The sequence below is a fragment of the Portunus trituberculatus genome, chromosome 13 (assembly GCF_017591435.1).
Source record: "Portunus trituberculatus isolate SZX2019 chromosome 13, ASM1759143v1, whole genome shotgun sequence".
Classification (NCBI taxonomy): domain Eukaryota; kingdom Metazoa; phylum Arthropoda; class Malacostraca; order Decapoda; family Portunidae; genus Portunus; species Portunus trituberculatus.
Genome location: NC_059267.1, coordinates 8,877,902 through 8,903,987, shown reverse-complemented (window position 1 = coordinate 8,903,987; position 26,086 = coordinate 8,877,902). Strand labels below are relative to the sequence as shown.

General features: G+C 40.3%; 2 protein-coding genes across 7 annotated transcripts in view; one reads left to right on the top strand and one right to left on the bottom strand.

Annotated features, from left to right (window-relative positions):
* LOC123503036 (DNA helicase MCM8-like) overlaps positions 1-26,086 on the top strand; it is a 63,304-nt gene that overhangs the window by 35,651 nt on the left and 1,567 nt on the right. For 3 of the 6 annotated variants that reach the window (XM_045252416.1, XM_045252419.1, XM_045252420.1), the window contains 8 exons: positions 600-761; positions 2,236-2,467; positions 3,756-3,922; positions 4,247-4,459; positions 5,118-5,266; positions 12,228-12,447; positions 15,030-15,191; positions 23,215-23,421. In XM_045252416.1, the coding sequence (XP_045108351.1) occupies positions 600-761; positions 2,236-2,467; positions 3,756-3,922; positions 4,247-4,459; positions 5,118-5,266; positions 12,228-12,447; positions 15,030-15,191; positions 23,215-23,418 (1,509 nt within the window). In that variant the 3' untranslated portion in view covers positions 23,419-23,421. Of the gene's footprint in view, positions 1-599; positions 762-2,235; positions 2,468-3,755; positions 3,923-4,246; positions 4,460-5,117; positions 5,267-11,834; positions 11,968-12,227; positions 12,448-15,029; positions 15,192-23,214; positions 23,422-23,619; positions 23,762-26,086 lie in introns of those variants that run through there. The other 3 variants (XM_045252418.1, XR_006674280.1, XM_045252421.1) reach the window with 3 other exon arrangements.
* Positions 23,747-26,086, bottom strand: part of LOC123502970 (rootletin-like) — a 212,928-nt gene continuing 210,588 nt past the window's right edge. Inside the window, 1 exon segment of the mRNA XM_045252269.1 lies at positions 23,747-25,838. Within this exon segment, the coding sequence (XP_045108204.1) occupies positions 25,721-25,838 (118 nt within the window). The 3' untranslated portion in view covers positions 23,747-25,720.

Genomic DNA, 26,086 nt, shown 5'->3' with positions numbered 1-26,086 from the left:
ATTGAACATTCTCTTCCAGAAATATAATATTACAAAATTACTGAAGGTTGCAGGAAGAGGGGCTTCCAGTGTTAGGTGTCACTACATTACTTACTGAAACTCATCACTGAGCCTTCACCTTTACTATACACTCTACATATCACCTTACTTCCCACTGTATATGCTGTCCATCACAGACAATGATGGCGATAGATTGCACCTATTGCATCCTTGAGTTTAGTGAAGGATATTATATTAGATAAATCAAATAGGCTCATCAGAGCAATGCTGAATATCATCTTTTCACCTTCCTTTTTTTATACAGTGGACTCTGGTTTAGGGCAAGAAAAAGAAAGAAGGAAAGGTGTGCAGGAGGCGTCAAGTGTTGTCAAGAAAATATTAACTGAAATTTTGTATCTAGTTACATGTTAGAAAAAGTAAAGGAAAAGTGCAATAGAGTGTAATCAAGGAAAGAATAACCAAATTTGTATTCACTTGCATATAAAATGAAAATGCCTTCAGAGGTACCATTCCCAATAGAGTCTTTTCAAGAAAGAATAAATTGAAATTTGTGCTTCTATCCATGGCTCTGTTGACACTGTGGGTTGACATCTGGGCAGGTGAGCCAGAGCCAGGAGGGGCGTGGTGGCAAGGGGGACAAGTGCATGTTCCTGCTGTACATCGATGCCTCGTCCGTCACTAACGGCAAGGGTCGGGGTACTGGGGCTGACTCCGCCTCTGTTGGCATTGAGTTCAGTCTCAAGGATTACTATGCCATTCAGGTAAGGTGCAGTGAGGCAGTGCTGGGTGGAGAACATCCGTAACTTTTTCAATATAACATGAAACATTCAGCAGTCCTAGAAACAGTGTGTGATGTCTTTTTTAAGCATCTTGAGCATCTACATGAAAGTTGGTGATAAGAAAGAATACATTTGTAATTTCTTCCCAGTTTAGAGATTGGATATGGCTATAGAGCAAGGGGAGATGTTTTGGAGTGATTGATGATCAGGAGAAGGTGTACTAAGTGGCAATCAGTCATTTAGTTAACAAATTTTAGTCTTTTCACTGCTATTTGGCACATCTTTCATTAATCACTAACTACTATGATACACTGAGACATTTCTTCTTGTTTTATATTTATCTCTAAAACATTATGCTGGCTAGAAATTTCAATTTCTGACCTCTTAATACCTTTCTTTGTCGTTAATGTTTATTAAGGTTTCATACATTGTTTTTAGTGTCATAGATTTTTATATAGAGAAAGGAAAAGGCTAAGAATATAATGCAGTGGTTCTTAACCTGGGGTACCTGTACCCCCAAGGGGTACGAAACCTTAAACCTAGGGGTACGAGACATGGTAGCCAGTGCAATGGTACCGTATATTTACCATGACAAAGCAAAACATATTTTCCTAATTTTCCTCTTACTATAATTGTCTCAAATTTTTAAGTTAGTATTAATGTGTTGGTGTATTATGTAGTATTACTCATAATTACTGTTATAACATGCATTCATTGAATCCTACTAATTGACACTTCATTTGAAATTAAAAAAAAAAGTGCCTTTGTTCAGTAATTAAAAAATCTAATAATTTCTCAGCAAGGTTTTTATCACTAACCCTTTTCATATGTTTATGTAGTGTTTATATTGGAGGGGGTACGAGAAATTTTTCTGAGATATCAAGGGGTACGGGCACTGATAAAGGTTAAGAACCACTGATATAATGTAACTAAAGAAGCCATGAGGCCTATTTGTGGCAATCCCTCTGAAATATATCTATTTACACTTGTTATTCCATCCATAAATTTGTTTAGTCATTCTCTTGAAGCTCACTAACAACTCAATACTGATAACCTGATGGCTGTGTCTGTGTCTTTCATCTACCACTATTTGAGAACCAATTCCTTAATATTCCTTTTCAAATCCAACTTTGTTAAGGTTGAAGTTATTATTTCTTGTCTTATCCTGATAAATGATCTTAAGCATTTTGCTTGTGTCACCATTGTCATATTCCCTATACCTTTTCTAGACCTCTATCCAATTATCTTCATAGGTTTGCATTAGCCACTTCATTTGTTCTGTATCCTGGAAAACAAAACTAACTTCCTTTTTTTTTTTTTTGTCCGTGTCCATGCAAACATTAGATTTTTTCTTTTTCTATTTTCATGCAAACATCATTTATTAATATTTATTATTATTATTATTTTTTCTCCATGCAAGCATGATTTATTATTGTCATCCGTCATTTGTTGACAGGAGATCCAAGCGGAGCCAAACTTGTTCCGGCTGCTGGTGGGGTCACTGTGCCCATCTATCTATGGCCATGAGATGGTGAAGGCTGGGCTGCTGCTGTGCCTGTTTGGGGGCTGTGGCCGGGGCAGCAAGGGGGCAGTAGCAGTGCGGGGCAACTCTCATATCCTGGTGGTGGGGGACCCTGGCCTGGGCAAGAGTCAGATGCTGCAGGCATGTGCAAACGTGTCTCCCCGTGGTGAGTGCTTGGTTGAGGGCAGGGGTGATAGATGTAATGAGTGTAAGGGTGAATGGGGGTGGTTAGTGTGAGGGTGACAGTGGTGGTAGTGTAACATTAACTAGTGGTGGTGAGAGTAAGGGTGACAGAGGTGATGGTGAGCATAACAATTTTAGAGATGGTGGGTATGTGTAAAGATTTTTTATGTTTTTGTTTTTATATGTTTTTAAAAAAAAATTTATGTAAGAGGGAGACTCTGCCCTAGGGTGACAAAAAAAAGCTATTAGGAAAAGGCTCACTGAGGGTGCCAGTCCCCAGTGTGGTCAAAAATTATTCAAAATTTGTGAAGTGTTTTGAAAGCTCTCTCCTGAAACAGTTCAAGGCAAAGGTACAAGGAAATATATAAGAAGGCAGGGAGTTCCAGAGATAGAGGAGAGATAGAAGAGTCAGTGGTAGAGAATTGAGAGGAGCTTCATCTGGTAAAGCAAATGATTAGAGGTCTTTGTCCTCAACCTATTCGTAAACTTTAAATGGGTGAGATACCAAGCTTGCTTGAATGCAGCTTCAGTGACTAATGTGAGTATCTAGTGGACCGTTTTTGGTAAGCAGAACTGGCTTTGTAGGATGATTTGTTCTATTCTTTATTCTGTCATGAGAGAGAGAGATAGTCATTAGTCAGTAATAAAACATTTGGAAAAGTTATATGATTTATAGAGAGAGCTTTGTCCTGCTATATTTTATTTTGTGATGGGAGACAGATGGAGGAGCAAAAGAAGTTATTTGACTAAGAGAGAGAGAGAGAGAGAGAGAGAGTTTTCTTCTGTTATACTCTTCTCTTTTGTGTAGTAGTAAATTAATTAATGTAACATATTCTCAGGTTGAGGAGCAGCTTGTTTACATCACCTGGTATTTTGTAGTCTCAATAAGTTTGTGTTCTTACCTGCTCATCCATTTCTCATCACTTTGCAAAGATCCATATTCTTAAATGCATATTTAGAAGTTGTTAGGGTTTCCTGTGTCATTTCTATGATTTTGTTGTCAGTGCAACATATAACATGCATCACCAATAGGAAGAACATCATTTAGAATCTGATGGGTTACATATTTGGTCTTTGGAAATTCACATCCATCTATCCATCAATATACCATGCCAGGAATCTCACATGGGGAGACCCAGACAAAGCACCACACACTCATAAGTACACACCTTTCACATCCTGAGTGGAAAGAGAAACTGAAATAGGACCCCAAAACATTTAATATAATCCTAATATCCAAGCCTCCCTGTGTTTGTGTGTTTATTTAACAGGAGTGTATGTGTGTGGCAACAATACCACCACTCCAGGTCTGACAGTGACACTATGTCGGGAGGGCGGTGGTGCAGGGGACTATGCCATGGAGGCTGGGGCTCTGGTGCTGGCTGACCAGGGCTCCTGCTGCATTGATGAATTTGACAAGATGGGCAGCCAGTACCAGGTGTGTGCTTGGCTTTTAACTTTTTCTGTCTTTCCTTGGTATTGTTTGTCAAAGTATTAGTGATGTGATTTTAACACCTTGCCAATGATATCTTTCTTTGATCATTTCAGTAGCATTAAGACTTTCATGTGTCTATATATCTTGCTGGCAATCCTACACAGTAGTGTCCCAGATAAAGTAACACACACACACACACCCTTATTTCTTATATTATCATACAAATAAACAAACAAACGTGAATACATAAAATTAAGATGCTCAAAGTTCAAATGAAAGATGCACAGATTTGCATGACACACATTTCCATTGCCGGTGACTGTGCAGGCACTGATGGAAGCCATGGAGCAGCAGACAGTTAGCATTGCCAAGGCAGGAGTGTTGTGCACCCTGCCAGCCCGCACCTCCATTTTGGCGGCAGCCAATCCATGTGCTGGCCACTACAACAGGGCCAAGACTGTCTCTGAAAACCTGAGGCTTAAACCTGCCATGCTGTCTCGCTTCGACCTCATCTTTGTTCTCCTTGACAAACCGGATGAGGTGAGGAAGGCATTGGCAGTCATGTTATTATCTGTCTATATTATGTCAAGCCAGTCCACTCCAGATTGATCCTTAATAGAAGTCTCCAGATATTCTTGTCTTGGTATGCTCTGATTATTGTACTATCCTTCTCTCACCTCTTTCTGGTATTCATCTTGTATTGCATCTTTATCTTAAGAAACCTCCAAATACCAGATGGATCCATGGCATTCTCCACATTTTTCAGTCCTGCATGCTTCGGTCTTCTCATCCTCTCAACCACTTCCTCTAACATACTTCAGCACTGTATCTTATTTCACAGAAGTTTGTCATATTTATTCTTGGCATTTATTCCTCTGATATAATATCCTTCTTCATTGTAATTTTGTAGTTTCTTTCAACCTTATCATTTCTCATAATTTCTTCCAATATCATTTTGTCTTCCCATATCAATTCCTATCATGTCCTTCTCCAGTATCTCTTCCTGTCATATTCTGCTCTGATATCATCATCTCTGATACAATTTTCTCTCCTTTCTTCCTGTGATACTCTGGTTTTAATATCATGTCCTTCACTATCATTTCTTCCTCCAATATAATTTTTTTCTGGAGGTCCACCACCATCAGCCTTCACCTGCAAGCCACACGGGCAGGAATGACACGCTTTCTGATCCCTCCAGGAGCTTGACTGCCGCCTGTCAGAGCATGTGATGGCGCTGCACAGCGGGACAGGTGGCAAGATGGGCCACACAACATTTTCAAAGAACAGAAATTCCAGCTTTGCCTCCACTTCCTCCACGCTTGATGAAGATGATGACAAAGCCCTCAGGTGACTCTTGTGTGTCACTTTTTTTCTTGTACAGTTATCCCTCATTAACCATGACCTTTATTTCTTTGGTTTTTGTTTTTGCACAGATTACTGCCAACCACAAACTCACATAATAGAGAAGGCAATAAGAGGCAACCCACCAGTGTTCTTTGTTTTTTCTGTTTACTTAATTGATAAGTACAGTTTTTGTAACATTGTACAAAAATGCAATTTCTTTGTACAGTGGTACCTCAACATACGATTTTAATTCGTTCCCTGACGATCGTTGTATATAAAAAGAAATTGTATATCAAATAAATTTTTCCCATAGAAATTAATGGAAATAGAATTAATTCGTTCTTGTGATATGAATTTACCCCCCACACAAAAAAAAAATTAACATGCTTTAAATACCAACCAAATATAGATTTAATATAAGATAAATACAATGCATGATATAGATTAACTATATTGCCCAAAATAACAACTTAACCCCCAAAACTCGGGACACATCAATAGTCGTTCATCACTCAAGACTCGGGGCACGTCGATAGACATTTAGGCTTTTTTACGGCTATATTTTGACTATTTTCTTCCTGTTTTCTTTACTTGTGAGCTGGAAACACACATCAGGAGTAAACATATGCTCTACGTCACTGTGTCACCAACGATGACTGGTAGGAGCGACAGTGATTTCACTGTCTGAGTCGTTCATTACTCAAGATTCGGGGCACGTCGATAGACGTTAAGGCTTTTTACGGCTATATTTTGGCTATTTTCTTTCAGTTTTCTTTACTTGTGAGCTGGAAACACTCATCAGGAGTAAACATATGCGCTACATCACTATGTCACCAACGATGAATGGTAGGAGCGACAGTGATTTCACTGTCTGATTCCGCCACCTTTCCTGTGCGCCTTACTTCTATACCTCGGGTCTCTCGTCATTTTACAGGGAGACATTTGAATGAGAGTGGTATCACAACAGGTGACGAGAGAGAGAGAGAGAGAGAGAGAGAGAGAGAGAGAAGGATACAAGGGGCCCGTTTTCTCTTGCTCAAGCCAAGGCCGCTGAACCCGATCAGACACAAGGCCACGTCAACTGATGATACTACCTCATTTAACCTGTGATATTTTGGTAACAATGACATCTAGAGACTTCTGGGTTTTTGCATTGCAAAGAGGAAGAGTTGCTTGTGGGCAGAACACCATTTGTACTCACTCGTTTATTGAATTTCTAAGTGTAATCGGTATGTGAATACAGGCTATTTTGTGTGTTTCTCACCAAACTTTTACTTTTGGGACCCATGAGTTTACAAAACTTAAGGAAAAATATGCACTGCCAAGGAGCACAGACACATACAGTAAGTCCTCATTTTACACTAGAAATGCATTCCTCAAAAAGCTATTGTAAACCAAAATTAGTGTAAACCGAACCCATTTTAACATGTATTAGATAGGAATACATTCCAGCTCAGTATGAAAGTCAATCGAAAAAAGTAAACAAACATCCATCTCAACCTTCAAGGTTTCAATAATAGACAGGGCCTTTTCTGAAATGAGGCTCAACGAGAGTGGGGCATGCTGGCATGTTCGGCTGTCTATCCAAATTTTATGTAAATCCTCCATCCGATCCATAATGGGTTCCTGATGTTTTGTCAGCAATTTTACCTGCAGGCTTGAAGCATTAGCTGCTGCCTCCTTAACACTTGAAGCATTCCTTAACCCTTAAAATATGGAGGGTTGATTTACTTTCCGTCCATTACAACGGGGAAAAATCTCACCTGTCAAAAATGCTAAAAATATTTTTTCCTTATAAAAACATATTTTTTTGTGTTATTCTGAGTACAATGATGTAGTTTTCAACATGTTATGACATCTCACACCAAAGTTATTGCATATAAAAAATTTCATGGCAGAACCTGCCGCTAAGAAATACCCCCCAAGCTCCAATAACACCTCTCTCTCTCTCTCTCTCTCTCTCTCTCTCTCTCTCTCTCTCTCTCTCTCTCTCTCTCTCTCTCTCTCTCTCTCTCTCTCTCTCTCTCTCTCTCTCTCTCTCTCTCTCTCTCTCTCTCTCTCTCTCTCTCTCTCTCTCTCTCTCTCTCTCTCTCTCTCTCTCTCTCTCTCTCTCTCTCTCTCTCTCTCTCCTTTTGGGCATTTGAATTTGATGTAAAAGTAGGAACTTTTGCACTTTCATGTCAAGAAAATGCAACCTCAGATATATGAAATGATGTGCAAAACAGGAAAAGAAAAAGAAACCACATATTACAAGTATTGTGGATTTGTATAATAATTGGAATGTGGCAACTCTTATTAGCAATGGGATTCACGTGACTTGGCTGACAAAGCACAGTCTTGTAGAGGCAACCAGGAGTGACACACCAGCGCATTACTTGAGAGGAATAAGCTACGGGAGGAGGTTTATGAGTCGCTGTGAGGGTTGGTCTCTGTCTCCCAGATCACTATCAGAATCATTACTGGAGTCTTCACTTTCTTCTGTCTCAATAAAAAAATCACTGTCTTCATTTTCATCACTCCTCAATGTCATTACCGAGTAACGCTGACAACATAACTCGGAGTACCGTTTCCTCTCTTCAGGTCACGGGGGTTGCCAAATGTTGCCTTGAAATGGGAAAAGATGACCTATTGTGAGGGAAAATATGTCTCAAGGCTCGAGGAGGCAAGCGAGAAAAGATTCCAGATACCTCCACTTGCCCTAGGACCAATAGTGAGGGGGAGAGATTCAAACGTTAAGCGCGGAAAATCATGACTACATGTACGATCCCGCCTCTCCGCACACGACACTACAATCGTACATATACGATCAACGTACTTTAAGGGTTAAAACAGTAGCAGCTGTTGACTGTGGTAAATTCAGGGAACGGCTTATGGCTGACGAGCCTTCCCCAAGTTCTTTTCTCTTGACTATATCAAGCTTTGTTTTCAATGTTAAACTTTTCCTGGCTCGTTCAACCTTACCCACTTCTTCGCCAAGATCCAAATTACGTTTTGGTGACATTTTGGACAGGAATTGGTCTTAACTGCAGAGAATAATGTTCTAACCCCTCAAACTACCATCCTATAGCTTTAATATCTTGCTTGTCTAAAGTTTTTGAATCTATCCTGAATAGGAAGATCTTCAAACATCTGTCACTTCACAATCTTCTGTCTGATCGCCAGTATGGCTTCCGTCAAGGTCGCTCTACTGGTGATCTTCTGGCTTTCCTTACTGAGTCTTGGTCATCCTCTTTTAAAAATTTCAGTGAAACCTTTGCTGTAGCATTAGACATATCAAAAGCTTTTGATAGAGTCTGGCATAAGGCTTTGATTTCAAAACTGCCCTCCTATGGCTTCTATCCTTCTCTGTGCAACTTTATCTCAAGTTTCCTTTCCGACCGCTCTATTGCTGCTGTGGTAGATGGCTACTGTTCTTTTCCTAAACCTATTAATAGTGGTGTTCCTCAGGGTTCTGTCCTGTCACCCACTCTCTTTCTATTATTCATTAATGACCTTCTTAACCAAACTTCTTGCCCTATCCACTCCTACGCTGATGATACCACCCTACATCTGTCCACGTTCTTTCAGAGACGTCCAACCCTTCAGGAAGTCAACAGATCACGCAGGGATGCCACGGAACACCTGACTTCCAATCTTTCTAAGATTTCCGATTGGGGCAGAAAAAATCTAGTAGTTTTCAATGCCTCAAAAACTCAATTCCTCCATCTATCAACTCGACACAACCTTCCAGACAACCATCCCCTCTTCTTCAATGACACTCAACTGTCTCCCTCTTCCACAGTGAATATCCTCGGTCTGTCCTTTGCTCACAATCTTAACTGGAAAACTTCACATCTCATCTCTTGCTAAAACAGCTTCTATGAAATTAAGTGTTCTGAGGTGTCTCTGACAGTTTTTCTCATCCCTCCCTGTATGGAGTACTCTTCGCATGTTTGGGGGGGTTTCAGTCACACAGCTTTGCTTGATAGGGTGGAATCGAAAGCTCTTCATCTCATCAACTCCCCTCCTCTCACTAACTGTCTTCAGTCTCTTTCTCACCGCTGAAATGTTGCATCCCTTCCTATCTTTTATCGCTATTTTCATGGTAACTGTTCTACTGATCTTGCTAACTGCATGCCTCCTCTTCTCCTGCGGCCTCGCTGCACAAGGCTTTCTTCTTCCTCTCATCCCTATTCTGTCCAACTCCCTAATGCAAGAGTTCACCAGTATTCTCAATCATTCATCCCTTTCACTGGTAAACTCTGGAACTCCCTCCTGCATCTGTATTTCCGAATTCCTACAACTTGTCTTCTTTTAAGAGGGAGGTATCGAGTATTTGCTCCCCTAATTCTGGCTGACAGTTTTGGCACTTTTTGCACTCTTTGGAAAGCCAGCACTCAAGCGGGCCTTTTTTTAACTTTCTTTTTTTTTTGCCCTTGGCTGGCCCGCTTCCCTACGTAAAAAAAAAAAAAAAAAAAAAAGTAAATCACCGAGCAGTCTCACTGGTATTCATCGTAGTGGCGTGAAAGTGACTGATTTGTTGTTGGCCGCAGTGCAGTGCCACAATTACAGGCGGCGGGAATTTCAAATATCGTAAATTGAAAAAATGGTAGGAATTGCCAATTATCGTAACTGCGAATTTATCGTATACTAAACTAGTGTAAAACGAGGACTTACTGTACATGCACAAAGGATGAACAACGATATACAATGCCGGCTGAATGTTTGGGTGGACGCGGGTAGCCGAGTGATCGCTGTGCCACCTACCGATGGCTATTCATATCTTAAAAATATCTTCATATTTCAAGGCGTAAATTATATGAAATTTTTCGTCGTATATAAAAAAAATTGTATGTTGGGGTGATTGTATTTTGAGGCTCAGGAATGTTCTTACAGAGCCACTAGTTTTCTATGGATTTTCTTCATCCACAGATGTGTTTGTTACTTACCTTAACCCTTAAAGTACGGGGAGTTGATTTACTTTCCATCTGTTACAGCGGGAAAAATCACACCTGTCAAAAATGCTTAAAAATTTTTTTTTTCCTTATAAAAGCATATTTCTTTGTGTTATTCTGAATATAACACTGTAGTTTTCAACATGTTATGACCTCTGAGAGCAAAGTTATTGCATATAAAAACATTTTCTCCGAACCCGTGGCAGAACCCGCCGCTAAGAAATACTCTCCAAGCTCTGATAACAGCGCTAGTGCTCTCTCTCTCTCTCTCTCTCTCTCTCTCTCTCTCTCTCTCTCTCTCTCTCTCTCTCTCTCTCTCTCTCTCTCTCTCTCTCTCTCTCTCTCTCTCTCTCTCTCTCTCTCTCTCTCCTCTCTCTCTCTCTCTCTCTCTCCCTCCCTCCCTCCCTCCCTCCTCCTCCCTCCCTCCTCTCTCTCTCTCTCTCTCTCTCTCTCTCTCTCTCTCTCTCTCTCTCTCTCTCTCTCTCTCTCTCTCTCTCTCTCTCTCTCTCCTCTCCTCCCTCCTCCTCTCCTCTCTCTCTCTCTCTCTCTCTCTCTCTCTCTCTCTCTCTCTCTCTCTCTCTCTCTCTCTCTCTCTCTCTCTCTCTCTCTCTCTCTCTCTCTCTCTCTCTCTCTCTCTCTCTCTCTCTCTCTCCTCTCTCTCCTCCCTCCTCCTCCCTCCTCCTCTCTCTCTCTCTCTCTCTCTCTCTCTCTCTCTCTCTCTCTCTCTCTCTCTCTCTCTCTCTCTCTCTCTCTCTCTCTCTCTCTCTCTCTCTCTCTCTCTCTCTCTCTCTCTCTCTCTCTCTCTCTCTCTCTCTCTCTCTCTCTCTCTCTCTCTCTCTCTCTCTCTCTCTCCCTCCTCCCTCCCTCCCTCCCTCCTCCCTCCTCTCTCTCTCTCTCTCTCTCTCTCTCTCTCTCTCTCTCTCTCTCTCTCTCTCTCTCTCTCTCTCTCTCTCTCTCTCTCTCTCTCTCTCTCTCTCTCTCTCTCTCTCTCTCTCTCTCTCTCTCTCTCCCTCCCTCCTCCCTCCCTCCTCCTCCCTCCTCCCTCTCTCTCTCTCTCTCTCTCTCTCTCTCTCTCTCTCTCTCTCTCTCTCTCTCTCTCTCTCTCTCTCTCTCTCTCTCTCTCTCTCTCTCTCTCTCTCTCTCTCTCTCTCTCTCTCTCTCTCTCTCTCTCTCTCTCTCTCTCCCTTTTGGGCATTTGAATTTGATATAAAAGTAGGAACTTTTGCACTTTCATGTCATGAAAATGCAAACTCAGATATATCAAATGATGTGGAAAACAGAATAAGAAAAAGAAACCACATATTACAAGTATTGTGGATTTCTATAATAATTGGAATCTGGCAACTCTTATTAGCAATGGGATTCACGTGACTTGGCCGACAAGCACAGTCCTGTAGAGGCAACCATGGGTGACACATACCAGCGCATTGCTCAAGGGGAGTACGTGAGGAGGTTTATGAATGTTGCTGTGAGGGTTGGTCTCTGTCTCCCAAATCACTATCAGAATCACTACTGCAGTCTTCACTTTCTTCTGTCTCAATAAAAATATCACTGTCTTCATTTTCATCACTTTCCTCAATGTCACTACCGAGTAACACTGACATAACGTCGCTCGGAATACCGTTTCCTCCCTCCAGGTCACGGGGATTCCCAGAGTCGCCTCGAAATGGAAAAGATGACCTATTGTGAGGGAACATATGTATCAAGGCTCGAGGAAGCAAGAGAAAAGATGCCAGATACCTCCACTTGCCTGAGGACTGATAGTGAGGGGGAGAGATTCAAACGTTTAGCGCGGAAAAATCATGGTTCCCAGAACGATCCCTGCCTCTCTGCACGCGATGCTTCAATCGTCATGAAACGATCACTGTACGTTAAGGGTTAACCCTGTGGATAACGAGGGATGACTGTATTGATCTTAGCCCAATCACTCCCAGACTGATATTTTTCCTTTTACATCTTTTTAACCAAATCTGTGTGCTAAAATCTTGATAGTTTCATGGCTTAGAAAGACAGGCCTCTTTCCCCTGCAGTGAGTATTTGAAGCAGCCCACCTGGGAGCCCCTGGATCCCATACCTCATCAGCTACTCAGGAAGTACATTTGTTATGCCCGCCGGTATGTGCATCCACGCCTCAGCCCAGCCGCTGCCAAGGTGTTGCAGGAATTTTACATTGACCTGCGACAGAACCATGTATCTGATGCAATCCCCATCACTACTCGACAGCTGGAGTCACTGGTGCGCCTCACTCAGGTATGGTTGTGTTATTGAGATAATTCTTTTAGTGTTACTTGAGTTCATCCTTTTTAGTTATTTCTTCACTTAGTGCTGAGTTGGTTCTTCAATTGTTGCTCCAGTTGTTACTTCAAGTGTTACTTCAGCTCCCTTCAAAATAATGCATCTCATGTGTCTTACTCCTGCAAACTAGCTGTTAATAAAGTAACATTTGAATTACAGTAGTACCTTGACATAAGAATTTAATTCGTTCTGTGACGATTGTTGTATATCAAAAAAATTGTATATCAAATCAATTTTTCCCATAGAAATTAGGTAATGGAAATAGAATTAATTCGTTCTTGTGATACAAATTTACCCCCCAAAAAATTTACATGCTTTGAATACTAACCAAATATAGATTTGATATAAGATAAATACAATGTTTATTGTATGCATGATATAAATGTACTATATTGCCTAAAATAACAACTTACTCGCAAAACTCGGGACACGTCGATAGACATTCATCACGCAAGACTATAGACGTTTAGGCTTTTTACAGCCGTTTTCTTTGCTTGTGAGCTGACAACACTCATCAGGAGTAAACATATGCTATACATCACTGTGTCACCAACTCCCACTATAGATGGTGGGAGCGACAGTGATTTCATAGTGTCCGATTCTGCCACCTCTCCTGCGCACCTTACTTCTACACCTCAACTTTTGAATGAAAGTGGTATCAGAACACGAGAGAGAGAGAGAGAGGCCTGTTTTCTATCACTCTAGCTAAGGCCATTGAACCCGATCGCATGCAAGGCCACGTATACTGATGATACCACCTCATTCAACCTGCGATGTTTTGGTAACCATAACATCTAGAGACTTCTGGTTCTTTGCATTGCAAAGAGGAAGAGTTGCTTGTGGGCAGAACACCATTTTTACCCTACTCGTTTATTGAATTTCTAAGTACAGGCAACCCCTGCTTTATGAAGGGGTTACGTTCCTAAAAAACACTTCGTTAAGCGAAACTTTGTGAAGCGAACCGATTATAACAAGTTTAACCCCTGACTTAAACTTCCATTAAGAGTAAAGAAAGCGAGAGTGCATCATAGTACAGTGAAAGGTTTAATGAAAGTAAAAATTATGAAGTTATACATGTAGGCAGTTTAATTTAAGTCATTATAATGTACTTTAATGTATGTATGTACGTAACTTTATAATGTTGATGATGTTGAATTTATGAAGGGAGGGAGAGTGAAACTGGAAAGACACTAACTGGCAACCTGTGGAATGTAAACAAAGGGCGTATCATTGTATCACATACAAAACTTATGTACCACATTTCCACAAGGCTTTCAATTTTATCCATTGCAGAGTCACGAGTTCAGGTGGTTCTTTTAGCTTGCAAGGAAGATACAGTCTCATCAGCTTTCTTAATAGAGTCTGCTGACTTGAAAATAGTAGAGACAGTAAATGGAGGCAAGATGGTGGCGAGCATTGCTATAGTTTTCTTGCCTCTCTTGTGTCTGTGAATAATATTCAGCTTCACTTCGAGAGTAAGAGACTTCCTGGTCTTCTTAGGAACGCAAGGCCACATTGCAGGACGATTTGGTGGTAAGTTGAGCAAGGGAAGACGAGCTGTTTCTGATGCTGTTAATGTTTTGAACAGGGGAGTGAGTGGTGCGCGTGTTGTCCACGAGAGGCTTGATCTTGACCTTAATTCCACAGGTGTCCCAGGATTTCTCCTGAGGCAGGCCTTAGTATCGGTAGCTCCTGGTGTATTCAAAAACCTGTCGGCTTGTGTGATACGGCGGGGCTTTCAAACTTGGAAAAAATTACCTGGATAAAACTTTGTTAAAGTGAGTTTGGTGTTCATTAAACGAGCAGATGGTAGTAAAATGAAACCTTCATTGTAGCGAAATTTCGTTGTGTGAACCTTTGTTAAGCGGGGATTGCCTGTATAATCAGTATATGAATACAGGCTATTTTGTGTGTTTCTTGGCAAATTTATACTTTTGGGATCCATGATCATAAGGTCTTGAGTTCACAAAACTTAAGAAAGAATACACACTGCCAAGGAGCACAGACACATACATGCACAAAGGATGAACAACGTTACACAACGCAGGCTGAATGTTCAGGTGGACTTGGGTAACCGAGCGATCGCTGCGCCACCTACTGATGGCTATTCATATCTTAAAAATATCTTCGTACTTCGAGGCGTAAATTTTATGAAACTTTTTGTTGTATATAAAAAAAATTGTATGTTGGGGCATTCTTATCTCAAGGTATTACTGTAGTCAATTTTTGAAGGTATGCATGAGTTTTCTTTATTTTGTTCTCATATGTAAATATGAAATTCAGTGTGGATAAGATAATTGCTGAGCATATGGCAGGTACAATGTTTTTGAATAAGATGATCCATTTATAAATTGTTTTTTATATGCAGTCACTTTCTCTTCATCACCTCTGATTCTGTGCCTTGTCACTTGACTTTGATTATAAGTGGCATGATCATTAATGAAGTAACAGCAAACATTGAAACTACATTAAGGACACATGGAATGTAGCCAGACTCCTGACTCATTTCCTTTCTCCCTCTCTCCCTCTCCCCTTAGGCTCGGGCACGTTGTGAGCTACGGGAAGAGGCAACAGACCGGGACGCAAAGGAGGTGATTGAGTTGATGCGCTTCTCCATGAAGGATGCCTTTGCTGATGACCTGAGCTTGGTGGAGTTTCAGATGTCCCTGGGAGAGGCAAAGACAGGATCCAGGGGACCAGTGAGTTGGCCTTTTATGTGTTCTTAAGTGTGTTGTGTAAGAACGTGAGCAAATAAGAGAAATTAACAGAAGCCACCAAGCTTACACATGGCAGTCTCCATATGAAAATGTAAAGAGAGAAGAAAATACGTGAAGCTGCTAGAAGACATCAGGCCTACACATGGCAGTCCTTGTGTAAAACATGCCTGCCTTTCCCCATCATCCTCATCCTTAACTTTGTCTAATGTTCATTTACAGCTTCACAGTGACTCATTAATAGCACCCTGATGACCGAGTCTATTCCATTCATCTACAGCCTTATTAAGAACCATTTCCCTCTTATCTCTTTTTATAATATAACTTTATCAAACTTGAACTTTACTTCTTATTCTTATCTCTTGCTAATTACCAAATCTGAGAATTTTGTTCACTATTCTGTTTATTAATGCCATCCTATGAATAGTTTTCTTTGAATGTGGATGTGTTTGTTTAGTGTGGAGGATTGGACTTGTAAGGAAATAGAGGTAATCATAATGTTGTCACCAAGCATTTAGTAAGTATTATGCATAATTTTCATTCTTGTATGGCACCTTGTGCAGCTCTATTCTGTCTTCTATAGAAGCTCAAGAAAATTAATTTTGTTTTGTTCTGGAAAATATTGAGGAATGTGTGTGTGTGTCTATGTACTGTATGTCATATGCCAAAATGTAAGATGCATCACTGCTGAGCTACAGCATGATATATATATATATATATATATATATATATATATATATATATATATATATATATATATATATATATATATATATATATATATATATATATATATATATACTAAAATGCAGGGAAATCACCATGGAAATCTTCATTCCTCCTGCTTTATTATTTTCCAACGTTTTGCCTTACAGCAAAAGGCATCATCAGGGCCTATAATGATTAATAACAAAAATATAAGTCTAAAAGTCTAAAACAGACATTATGAAAATATTAAATTAAAATACAAAATATTAAATTTGAATACAAAGTAAAAAAAAAAATAAATAAATAAAAAGACCACAATGCATCGTCAAAAGACAAAATTGCAAAAAAACAGAAGTACGTACAAGGGAAACCAACCTTGAAGTGTGTTCTACGTGGTAGAGCAAGGAACTGACTAGAACGGTAGTATTAAGATGAGAGGAAAGGTTGTAAAGAAGGGTGAAGCAAAGGTTCGAGATTTCTATTGAAGGGTGTGAAGCCTGGTCCATCAGGTGGGTGGCGCGCGAGATATGAATGTCGAATTTGTGAGTCAGTCGGTGGAACCTTGAGGATTTGGTATTAATGTATGAGTTCGAATTGGTGATAATTCAAAGTGCGAATGGTTGAATCATGAGGATCCCCTGTATATATATATATATATATATATATATATATATATATATATATATATATATATATATATATATATATACATACAGTAAGTCCTCGTTATACGGTAGTTCTTTATCCGGTAAATTCACAGTTATGGTTTTTGGAAATTACTACCCTCAATTCGATATACAGTAAGAAAAATTCACAGATACAGTATCTGCTTATGTCATCCAAGAGGGCCCAACGCTGGGAGCAGGGGTGATGATGTCATCCACGCCACACCTCCCTGCCACTCACCGTACTGACTTTAACTTGACCACCGTTGGAGCCTATTATCTCTTCCCCTTTCCCCCTTTTTTTTAACTGCATTACATATTACTTACATGCATTACTAATTAGATGAATAAATGGAATATTAAAGGGTTTATTGTAAGCACAAATATACAGGCACCATCTGAGTTACGACCTAGATCAGTTACGACCAACTGGTCGTAAGTCGAAACGGTCGTAAATCAGATATACATATGCACTCAAAATATATGTATGTTTATTTTAAGATCTATTGTTCTCATCCATTTTAAGTGTGAGATGCTGTATAGGTACAGTAACATTTATCTTTGTATAGATATTGTTTTCAGTTACTTAGTTGATAATATATTAATATGGTAGGTTAAAGAAAGAAAATACTTATTATACACAGGATTCTTATTAGAGACCAAAAATACAAATTGACTACAAAAATGCAAAATAAAAATAAAAATATGCATGTAAAAAACAAAGGAAGAAAATACTTCTTATAGAGTACTCTTATTAGTGACCAAAAATACAAATTCACTACAAAAATGCAAAATACCAAACTAAATATGCCTGTAAAAAATACATGTAGAGAAAACAAAAAATTAAAGTCCACGTGCTTGGCTGAACGTCATCTACACTTTCTTCATGCATACAGTCGAGGGAAAGATCAGGCAGTGGGTCTGGTGAGGCAGGAGAGGAGATCCTTGGGGGTGTGGTATCGACGCTAGGAGATGCAGGGGGATGGCATCAGTGCTGGTTGAGGCAGGCTTAGGGGGTTCTTTTTACAAACATGCTCAGTTTAGTTTGGATCTTTTGCTTTTTCTTTTCTTCTTAGATTTCTTTGTACGGCCTCATTGTTTCTTGCATAACTCTCTCTATCCGGGCAAACCTTTCAACATTCAGATCCATTCCTTCCAATTTTTGTAGCATAGCGTTCATCATGGACATGGCTTCCGAGGAGGAGGAGGAGGAGGAAGCAGTGAGAGACAGATGGGGGGAGGAGGAAAAAAAAGGAGGAGTTGGAGGAGTCATAGCAACTTCTGGCGGGAACATGGCAACACTGTAAACAGGTGTGGTCAGGTATCTGACCCCACCCTGGCCTTTAATTTAGGAAGCTACTACTATATCTGCGATAGTATCTAATCAACAAGTGAAGTGGTAGGATGCTGTGAGTGTGAGTCTGTGAAATGCTGTGCTGCCACTTTAGATAACATGAAGTCATCTTGGGACGAAATGAAGACATCTTGACGTGGAATAAAGTATGGCCAGAATGCGTGCATGACTTCCCAGGCTTCGCTGAAGATGACATCAGTGTGATCAGAAATGACATGGTAAATATGTGCCATAGGGCTGGCTTCGATGAAGTTGATGATGATGATGTTCAAGATCTTTTGGAAAGCCATGCTGAACTTCTCTCAAATGATGAACTTGTAGAGCTAGACAAGGCATCACAGGAGACAGAAAAGGAGGGAAACGAAGAAGAAGAACCTGTGCGTAGCCTGGACATCAAAACTCTTAGAGAATGTCTCGGTGTTATCGAAAAAAACTCTGGAAACGCTGAAGGAACGCCACCCAAATCCTGCGAAGAGTAGCAAAGTGGCTCATGACGTAGAGAAAAGTGTCAAGATTTATCAAGAAATCTATGATGAAAAAACAAGAAAAGCTAAACAGTCCTCCATCTACTCGTTCTTCAAGCCAGTCAGACATGTTGTCCCTATCACACCTGCTGATCCTCCTACAGCTGGCCCTTCGTCAATATCCTCTTTCTTCAAACCATTGAAACGTGCCGATCCTGCTACAGCTGGGCCTTCTACATCTGCTTCTGACAGTGCAGATGATGACGTCTTATCCTTGTCTGCCCATTTGGTGGAAGATAAGTAAGGGCTGAAATCCCTACTGTCCCTTAGCCTTGGAAAGGACATCATGTGATAGAATACATGGCGATTGAAAGGTAAATAAAAACATTTTGTTTATTTCTTTTGTGCAGTACTTCACTCTTTTTATATATTTTTAATGATTATTTTCATATATTTTCATTTCTGTAGGGGGTGACTTTTGACATGCTGGAACGCATTCCCTATTATTACATGTTATAATGGGTTCGGTATATGGTAAATTCGATATGCGATAAGGTTTTCAGGAACGCATATGTACCGTATAACGAGGACTTATTGTTTATATACAGTATACAGGTAGTCTTCGATTTATATTAATTTATTTTACACGAATTCAGAGTTATACGATGCCCAAAAATAGGGGTTATTCATCACATTGTACGAATTCCTCAGAATTATACGGTTTCAAGTAAGGTAAAATTCGCGCAGCGATTTGGTTCAGAAATGCAGCCACAAGGTGTCACTAGCTAGCTGTTTCCTGCCACCCGCATCCCTCTCACCCTGGCTGTGCACCAAGCAGCCTCTTTGTTCACCTACGCATGGTTGTGGCAACATCTCCCTCTCTCACTCTGCCCAGTGTTTACCATGGCTCCCAAGCACCCTTCTGCATCTCCAGCTGGTGGTGGTATGCCCAAGAGAGCAAGAAAGACATATACACTGGATGGAAAGCTTGGACAGGGCAGAAAAAGGCATCACAGCAGCCAACTTGTCTGAGTGTATGGACTTGTTGGTGCAGTCAATGAAAATTCTCAAAGAAAATGACCCAAATTTTGAAAGAAGCACTGCCATCATCAGAGGGGTCATGGAAAAAATGACGTGCTACGAGGTTCTTCTCCAAAAAAAAAAAAAATAAAAAAAATAAAAAATAAAGGCAATTGATAAGAACCTTCTTCAGACTGCACACGCGAAGTCAAGTAACAGAATTGGAGACAGACGATGACAATGGTGACACATCAGAGGAGAAAGTAGCAAAATAGAGGAAGAAGGTACTAATAAAATAATTTTGTTTAAACATTTCCCTTTTTCATAGTCATTTTTGTCTTTGTAAGTTTATTAATAAAAGCATTCATAAGCATAATAGAAATGTGTTTAATGCAAAATGTATATGTACAGTGAAGGATTGTTTTATTTTGAACACATCCTTCAAAGTCTAGTGGTGGTGGTGGTGATGGTGGTGGGGATAGTGATGGTGATGGTAGTGGTAGTGGTGCGAGGACACCCCTGAACCTCGCCCTGGAGAGTGAGGCTGTTCAACCAAGGGGCAAAGTGGATGTGCTAGGAGTCACGCTCATGAGGATCGCGTGGCTGCTTGATGGAAAGGGGCTGGAGGTACTGTACAAAGCTCAGGTCTGCTCTTTTATACTAAAAAAAAGTCTAGGGAATTGGGTATTCCTTACTTTATACAATTTTTACTTTATACAGCCCCTTCTGGAACGCATCTACCGTATAAATCGAGGATTACCTGTGATTTTTTTCCAACACTTTGTTTGCCCTTGGCCAGTGCCCTTGTAATGTAAAAAAAAAAATATATATATATATATATATATATATATATATATATATATATATATATATATATATATATATATAGTAATACTCCACTTAACGAACAGGATAGGGGATGTCAAAGCTGTTCGTAGAGCGAAAATTCGTTAAGCGGATGTAATTTTCCCATAGGAAATAATGGAAATAGGGGGGGATGCGTTCTGGGCTGGTCCCCAACATACCACATGGGTTAAAAAAAAAAAAAATTATATATATGTTTGGCAGCACATTGGGCCACTGGTGTACCACTACTTTTATGATGTCATATGAGTCATTGGAAGTTAGAGAAGCTATGTACAAATTCTCTCACATTCTCGCATTTATGTTCACAAAACATTTCTACTAGCTTTTTACAAACCTTACCCCCAAGAAAGGATTGTTTTGTAATGCATAAAGTGAAATCTTACAAGGAATATAAAAAAATAAAGCAGAAATGAGATGAGCCACAGATGAAAAGGGAGACTCACAGCGACTCGGCAGCTTCTTCTTGTGACCCTTTTAGCCTGCGTATTGTCTTTCTCCATGATATTTGTTTTCACTCCTCTATTGCTTGCTATAATGGATATCATATCTTAGTACACTCAACCCTCGATTTGCCATGGCAAATGTGCAATGGAAAATGTCCGGGGTCTATGGACTTTACCCTATACAGGTTGAACCCCACTTTAACGGCACGCGATTTACCGGAATCCCGTGTTTAACGGCAAAAATTTCCGTGGGAACATAGTGTTGTCTTTAACGGCATTTCGGCATGCAGCTGTACCAGGAAGGAAAATAAATCCGTTTTTGTTCAGAAAACAAAACTGAGGGAGAAGAAAGAGACTGCACCAGATGTGGCACTGAGTGATAAAAGAAAGGCAGGATCAGGAAGAATAGAAGTAATGAAATACCATGGTATTTCATCACCACGTGGGTCGTAACACATAATGCCGCCACACATCTGTATCCACGACAAGCACGTCAGTGCCACAGTCCAGTACTAGAGGTTATCCATCTATAGTGCCCGATTTGCGAACTTTGCTGGCGCGGTAGTTTGAAATCGACATGTCCAGGACTTTTTTTTTTTTTTTTTTTTTTTCCCACAGACTCTTGTCCGCAAACCAAATCCGCAAATGGAGGTCCGCAAATCGAGGTTGAGTGTATAAGATGCCACGATGATAACTCGATTACTGAGTGATAGTGCAATAGAGAAATACCATGGTACATAACCATCATGATGAAAGTAACACGCAAGCTAAAGGGTCACAAAAAGAAGAAACGACTGAGTGGCGGCGAGTCTCCCACTTCGTCTGTGGCTCATCTCATCTCTGCTTTATTTTTTGGTATTCCATGTAAGATTTCACTTTATGCATTACAAAACAATCCTTTCTTTGGGGCAAGGTTCGTAAAAAGCTAATAGAAATGTTTTGTGAACATAAATGCATTATGTAAGACAATAACACCACCTGGAGAGGTGGTGTTCCCAGCAACCCCAGAGCAACCTGATAGCAACCTTGTCACCGTCCCTCCACGCGTTCATGGATGCCATTTCACTGCAAGAGGTTACTCTGACGTTGATAAAGAATCTTGGATCCAGCTCCAGGAGCGCTAGAGACAAGCGGGGAGCCAGCCAATCACAGTGAAACTACCGCGTTCGGTCCCTCACCCGGCAAATTCAAACCCAGAAAATTCGCTAAAACGGATGTGGTTGTACGTTATGCGGATTTTTGGTCTAACTTTATATAGTACGGTAAACCGGAAATTGTTAACGTTCGTTAAGCGTACTGTATATATATATATATATATATATATATATATATATATATATATATATATATATATATACATATATATATACAGTAAAGTCCCGGGTTACGTCGGTCTCGAGTTATATCAAACTCGTAGTTACGTCAGTCCACTATAAGGCAATTTAAGATTAAAAAATTAAAAATTTATAAATCGTAAAGTGTGGGATTTATTGTTATTGTTGGTGGTTGCCCGCCACACCGCCCGCCTCACGCTTGAATACAATAACACCCTGCCTCAGTTCCACCACACCATCGCCCCTGGCAAGAGTGTTATCCTACTTCTGCATTTACTGACTCAAGTTCTTAGTATCTTGCTCAATGGCACCAAAGAGAAAACTTCTTAGTGACAGCAGTGATGCTAAGAAAAGGAAAACCATTATGCTACAAGAAAAAGAGGACATAATTAAAAGACATGAGAAGGAGGCAGCAGCTGTGTGTGAGGGAGGAAGAAGAAAATGGGAAGCCCGTTACCATGACAACGGGGAGGTTGACGACCTTGAGGGCTCGCACACCCATCACAACAATAACAACTCCGGAGCCTTCGCCTGGGCCACACGACACTGCAGCTGACTTGCACCGTCTGCGCCTGTCTGCTGATCCCTATTGCCCTTTCCTATTGCATTTCCTGCCCCGCTGCCCACGCTTCTACTCCCACCGCACTGCACTACGCTCCCAGCTGTCCGCCCTGTGGGCGTCACAACATTCGACCTGCCCACCCTCCTGGCGGCCTCAGGCGCCCACCCTCTCGGCAACCTGCAGTCCTTCGCTTCGTGGCCCTAATCAACAACAAAAACAAGCTTGTGTTTCATATTCCTACATAGTTGTAAATAATATAACAATATAACCTTTAACTTACCTGAATGACCATAAACAATGATTGGTTGAAAACTCGATAATATGCTTTGAAATGTACGGAAACTCGAGTTACGTACAAAATCGACTTACGTCATGTTTCAGGAACATAACTCTGACGTAAACCGAGACCTTACTGTATATATATATATATATATATATATATATATATATATATATATATATATATATATATATATATATATATATATATACAATCTGTCTATGAGGGAATGTTATCCTGTTACCTAGGTAGAGTCTTGACTGTAGAAAGAAGTGTGTTATGCAGTGTTCTAAAGTGTTGTGTATTTGCAGGTGAAGAAGTTTATAGCAGGCCTGACTCGTTTGTCGGAGAAGACCTGCAAGTCAACCTTCAGTGTGAATGAGATGAAGCAACTCATCAATCAAATGAATCTGAAGGTGCCAGACTTTGGAGATTTCCTGTCTACCCTGAACCACCATGGCTACCTTATTAAGAAGGGCCAAGGTGTGTACAAGCTGTCCTCCTTTGACTGCTGACTGGTGAGTGTCTTAGGCACAAATTTGCTATATTAATGATGCAAGACAAATACTGGGGACTAGTATGGATGAGGCAGGGTTATAGTCTTATATCTGCTGCTCGTTGCCACTAATTTTACATATGTGCCCTAATAGGGATGTGAGTGGCTGGTGTCAATAGGGTTTGCTTGATAACATTGTTATTCTCTCATTAATTTCCAGAACTAGTTCCATTCCTGCAGGGATCATTGAGGCTGGCACAAGTAGATCTTACCAACTAGTGTATTGATCTTTACTCATTTCTTTTATTTATTCATTGATTTCAAGGTGTAGAAGGAGCAGTACCAGCTAGACTTCATGTAGTTTTATTTGTGTCTATCTACAAGACATGCATATTCATAAGCTAATTTAAATACAAATGACAGTTACCCAAAAGTAAACTATCAAAATTTGAGGCAGACACTTGATCCCATGTGTTTCCCTAAAGGTCTAATGTCACAATTTTCAACAATAGTACTAATAACTTACTTAAAAACAAGTATTTAGTTACAGGATTATAAAATGTAAAATCAGTATAGGAATTACAGCATTGTCTCCTTTGGGACTGTCATGTTCCTTTCTCACACACAAGAAAAGGGGAAGTCCCAATGCCTGTGTTTGGTTTGTGCTGTACATTTGGGTGGACTCTGAGCACCAGTGGTCACCTGCAATCTAAACTTCACTTGTTGGTCTACTGGTAGACCAATAAGAAAGTGACATGGAACGTAATCAACAACAGAATGGACTGAAAGAATGAAGAAAATCAGTTAAAACTTTTTTCACAGCTGTACAAAAAAGAAGTGAAGAGACTTAATTACAGCAATTCCTTAAATCATATTGACTGGCCTGATATACAATTCTTTGGATTGATGCCCAGAAAACACCTCTGGGGAAAGACTGTGTGGAGATGTGTAAGTACCGTGTTGGGAAGGTTGAAAGGAAAGTATTGCCAGGGGGAGGCTGTGGTGGGTCCTTGGTCTGAGAGAGAGAGAGAGAGATAGAGAATCACTGTAAATTATGCTTACATAAAAAAATACTCACAAATGTTCTAAATATAATAGTCTTTACATGTAATATAATAAATATTTCTGTAACAAATGTGTGATAGCAACAGAATACTGGCAGCATGGCAGTGGTCAAGGCTAGCAGCTTTCTTGTACATTAAGTTTGGATGAGATTTAATATTTTTCACTTATAGTAGAACTATTGAATTACATGAATTTTGGAACAATAAAACTGTGAGAAGAGGAACACACTAACAGCTGCTGGAGGCCTTTCCATTGCCAAGTTGTTGGTAGTTTCTTGTGTTTTGAACTTGCAATATAAAAACTTTGTTCATCACTTGAACAAAAGAAGGCACACCAAATGGACGAAGTGTGTACCTAAGGCTACACTTGATTCACTACCTTCTAGGAATGTGCAGTGTCAATTTTTTTATCACCTGAATCTACAAATGGCTACATTGACTTTAGATGAGCTACTTGAGTTTGTCTGTGATGACAAATAAGACTCTTTCTCAGCCAATACACTGCAGTTTGTTGGTTGTGGCAGGTAAGCACCACTGCTGAGTCTGGTTGTCTGTCTTAAGGCATGATGTGGACTCCCAGTAGCAATGTTACAATTACGCTTTGGTTTGTACTGTCAACAAGCATAAGGCAAGCTGAGGAAGGTGCTGCTCAGTGTTGTGGAAATTCTAATATATTACTTTGCAGAACACTCTTTTCTTGGTATTAAAGGTTGTTAGTAACCAACTTTTGTGACTGTTACACTTTCACTGTGTACAAAGAGCAGCCCTTTAACAACTCAGTCTTATAGTACCAAAATTATCACATTGCAAGACTGGCAGTGTAAATAACAAACACCAGCATCTCTCCCCAGCAGGGTTCTCAAAGCCTGAAACTGCAATGGTAGAGTCAATACTACATTCAGGTTGAGATACTTTAAAGTGGCAGTGTTTTGTAGCAAGTCCAAACGATGCAGTTCACATAGCTACCTGTGGCAGTGCATCCTCACCTCATGGACCAATATGAGCTGCCACCAGTTTGCTCTTCATGTGATAAAGAGGAAAAGTTTTTCAGCTTTAAGAGGCAAGGCACAACAACACCCTCATGGATAATTCCTTGTGCCTTGGCCTCACTCATCAACATCACAAGTCTGTTGATGTCCATTTCACCATAGATGAATTGGCAACACAACCAACCACAGACTACTCTTCACTCTCCACCAGCACCTACACCACTGTGCCAAACAAAACAGGTTGAGCTTGCTGCACTGCAGCTCCATATCACGTGAAGGTCAACGTCTTCTTGGGTTGGTCAGTGCGGCGATCCGGCCCGGGGGAAGCCGAGGCATAGCGGCGGGAGCGGGACGAGCGTGGCGACCTGCTCTGGCTGGCCGAGAGGCTCTGCAAAAGGGAGCTACAGTCAGCTGTGTGGCAGGAAGACTGCAGCCTGTCTTGATGCAAGAGTGATTCATGCTGGGGACTCACAGGTGCTGTTCATAACAAACAATGCAAAATATGTTTCATGCTTAAGTAACAGAAGTATTAACATAATTCCAAGCAGTTATGAAAACTGCAATAAACTTCTTTTTAATTTTTTTTTGTTGTGGCAAAAGAACTTATACAAAAACTAAAATTTTTAAAAACTTG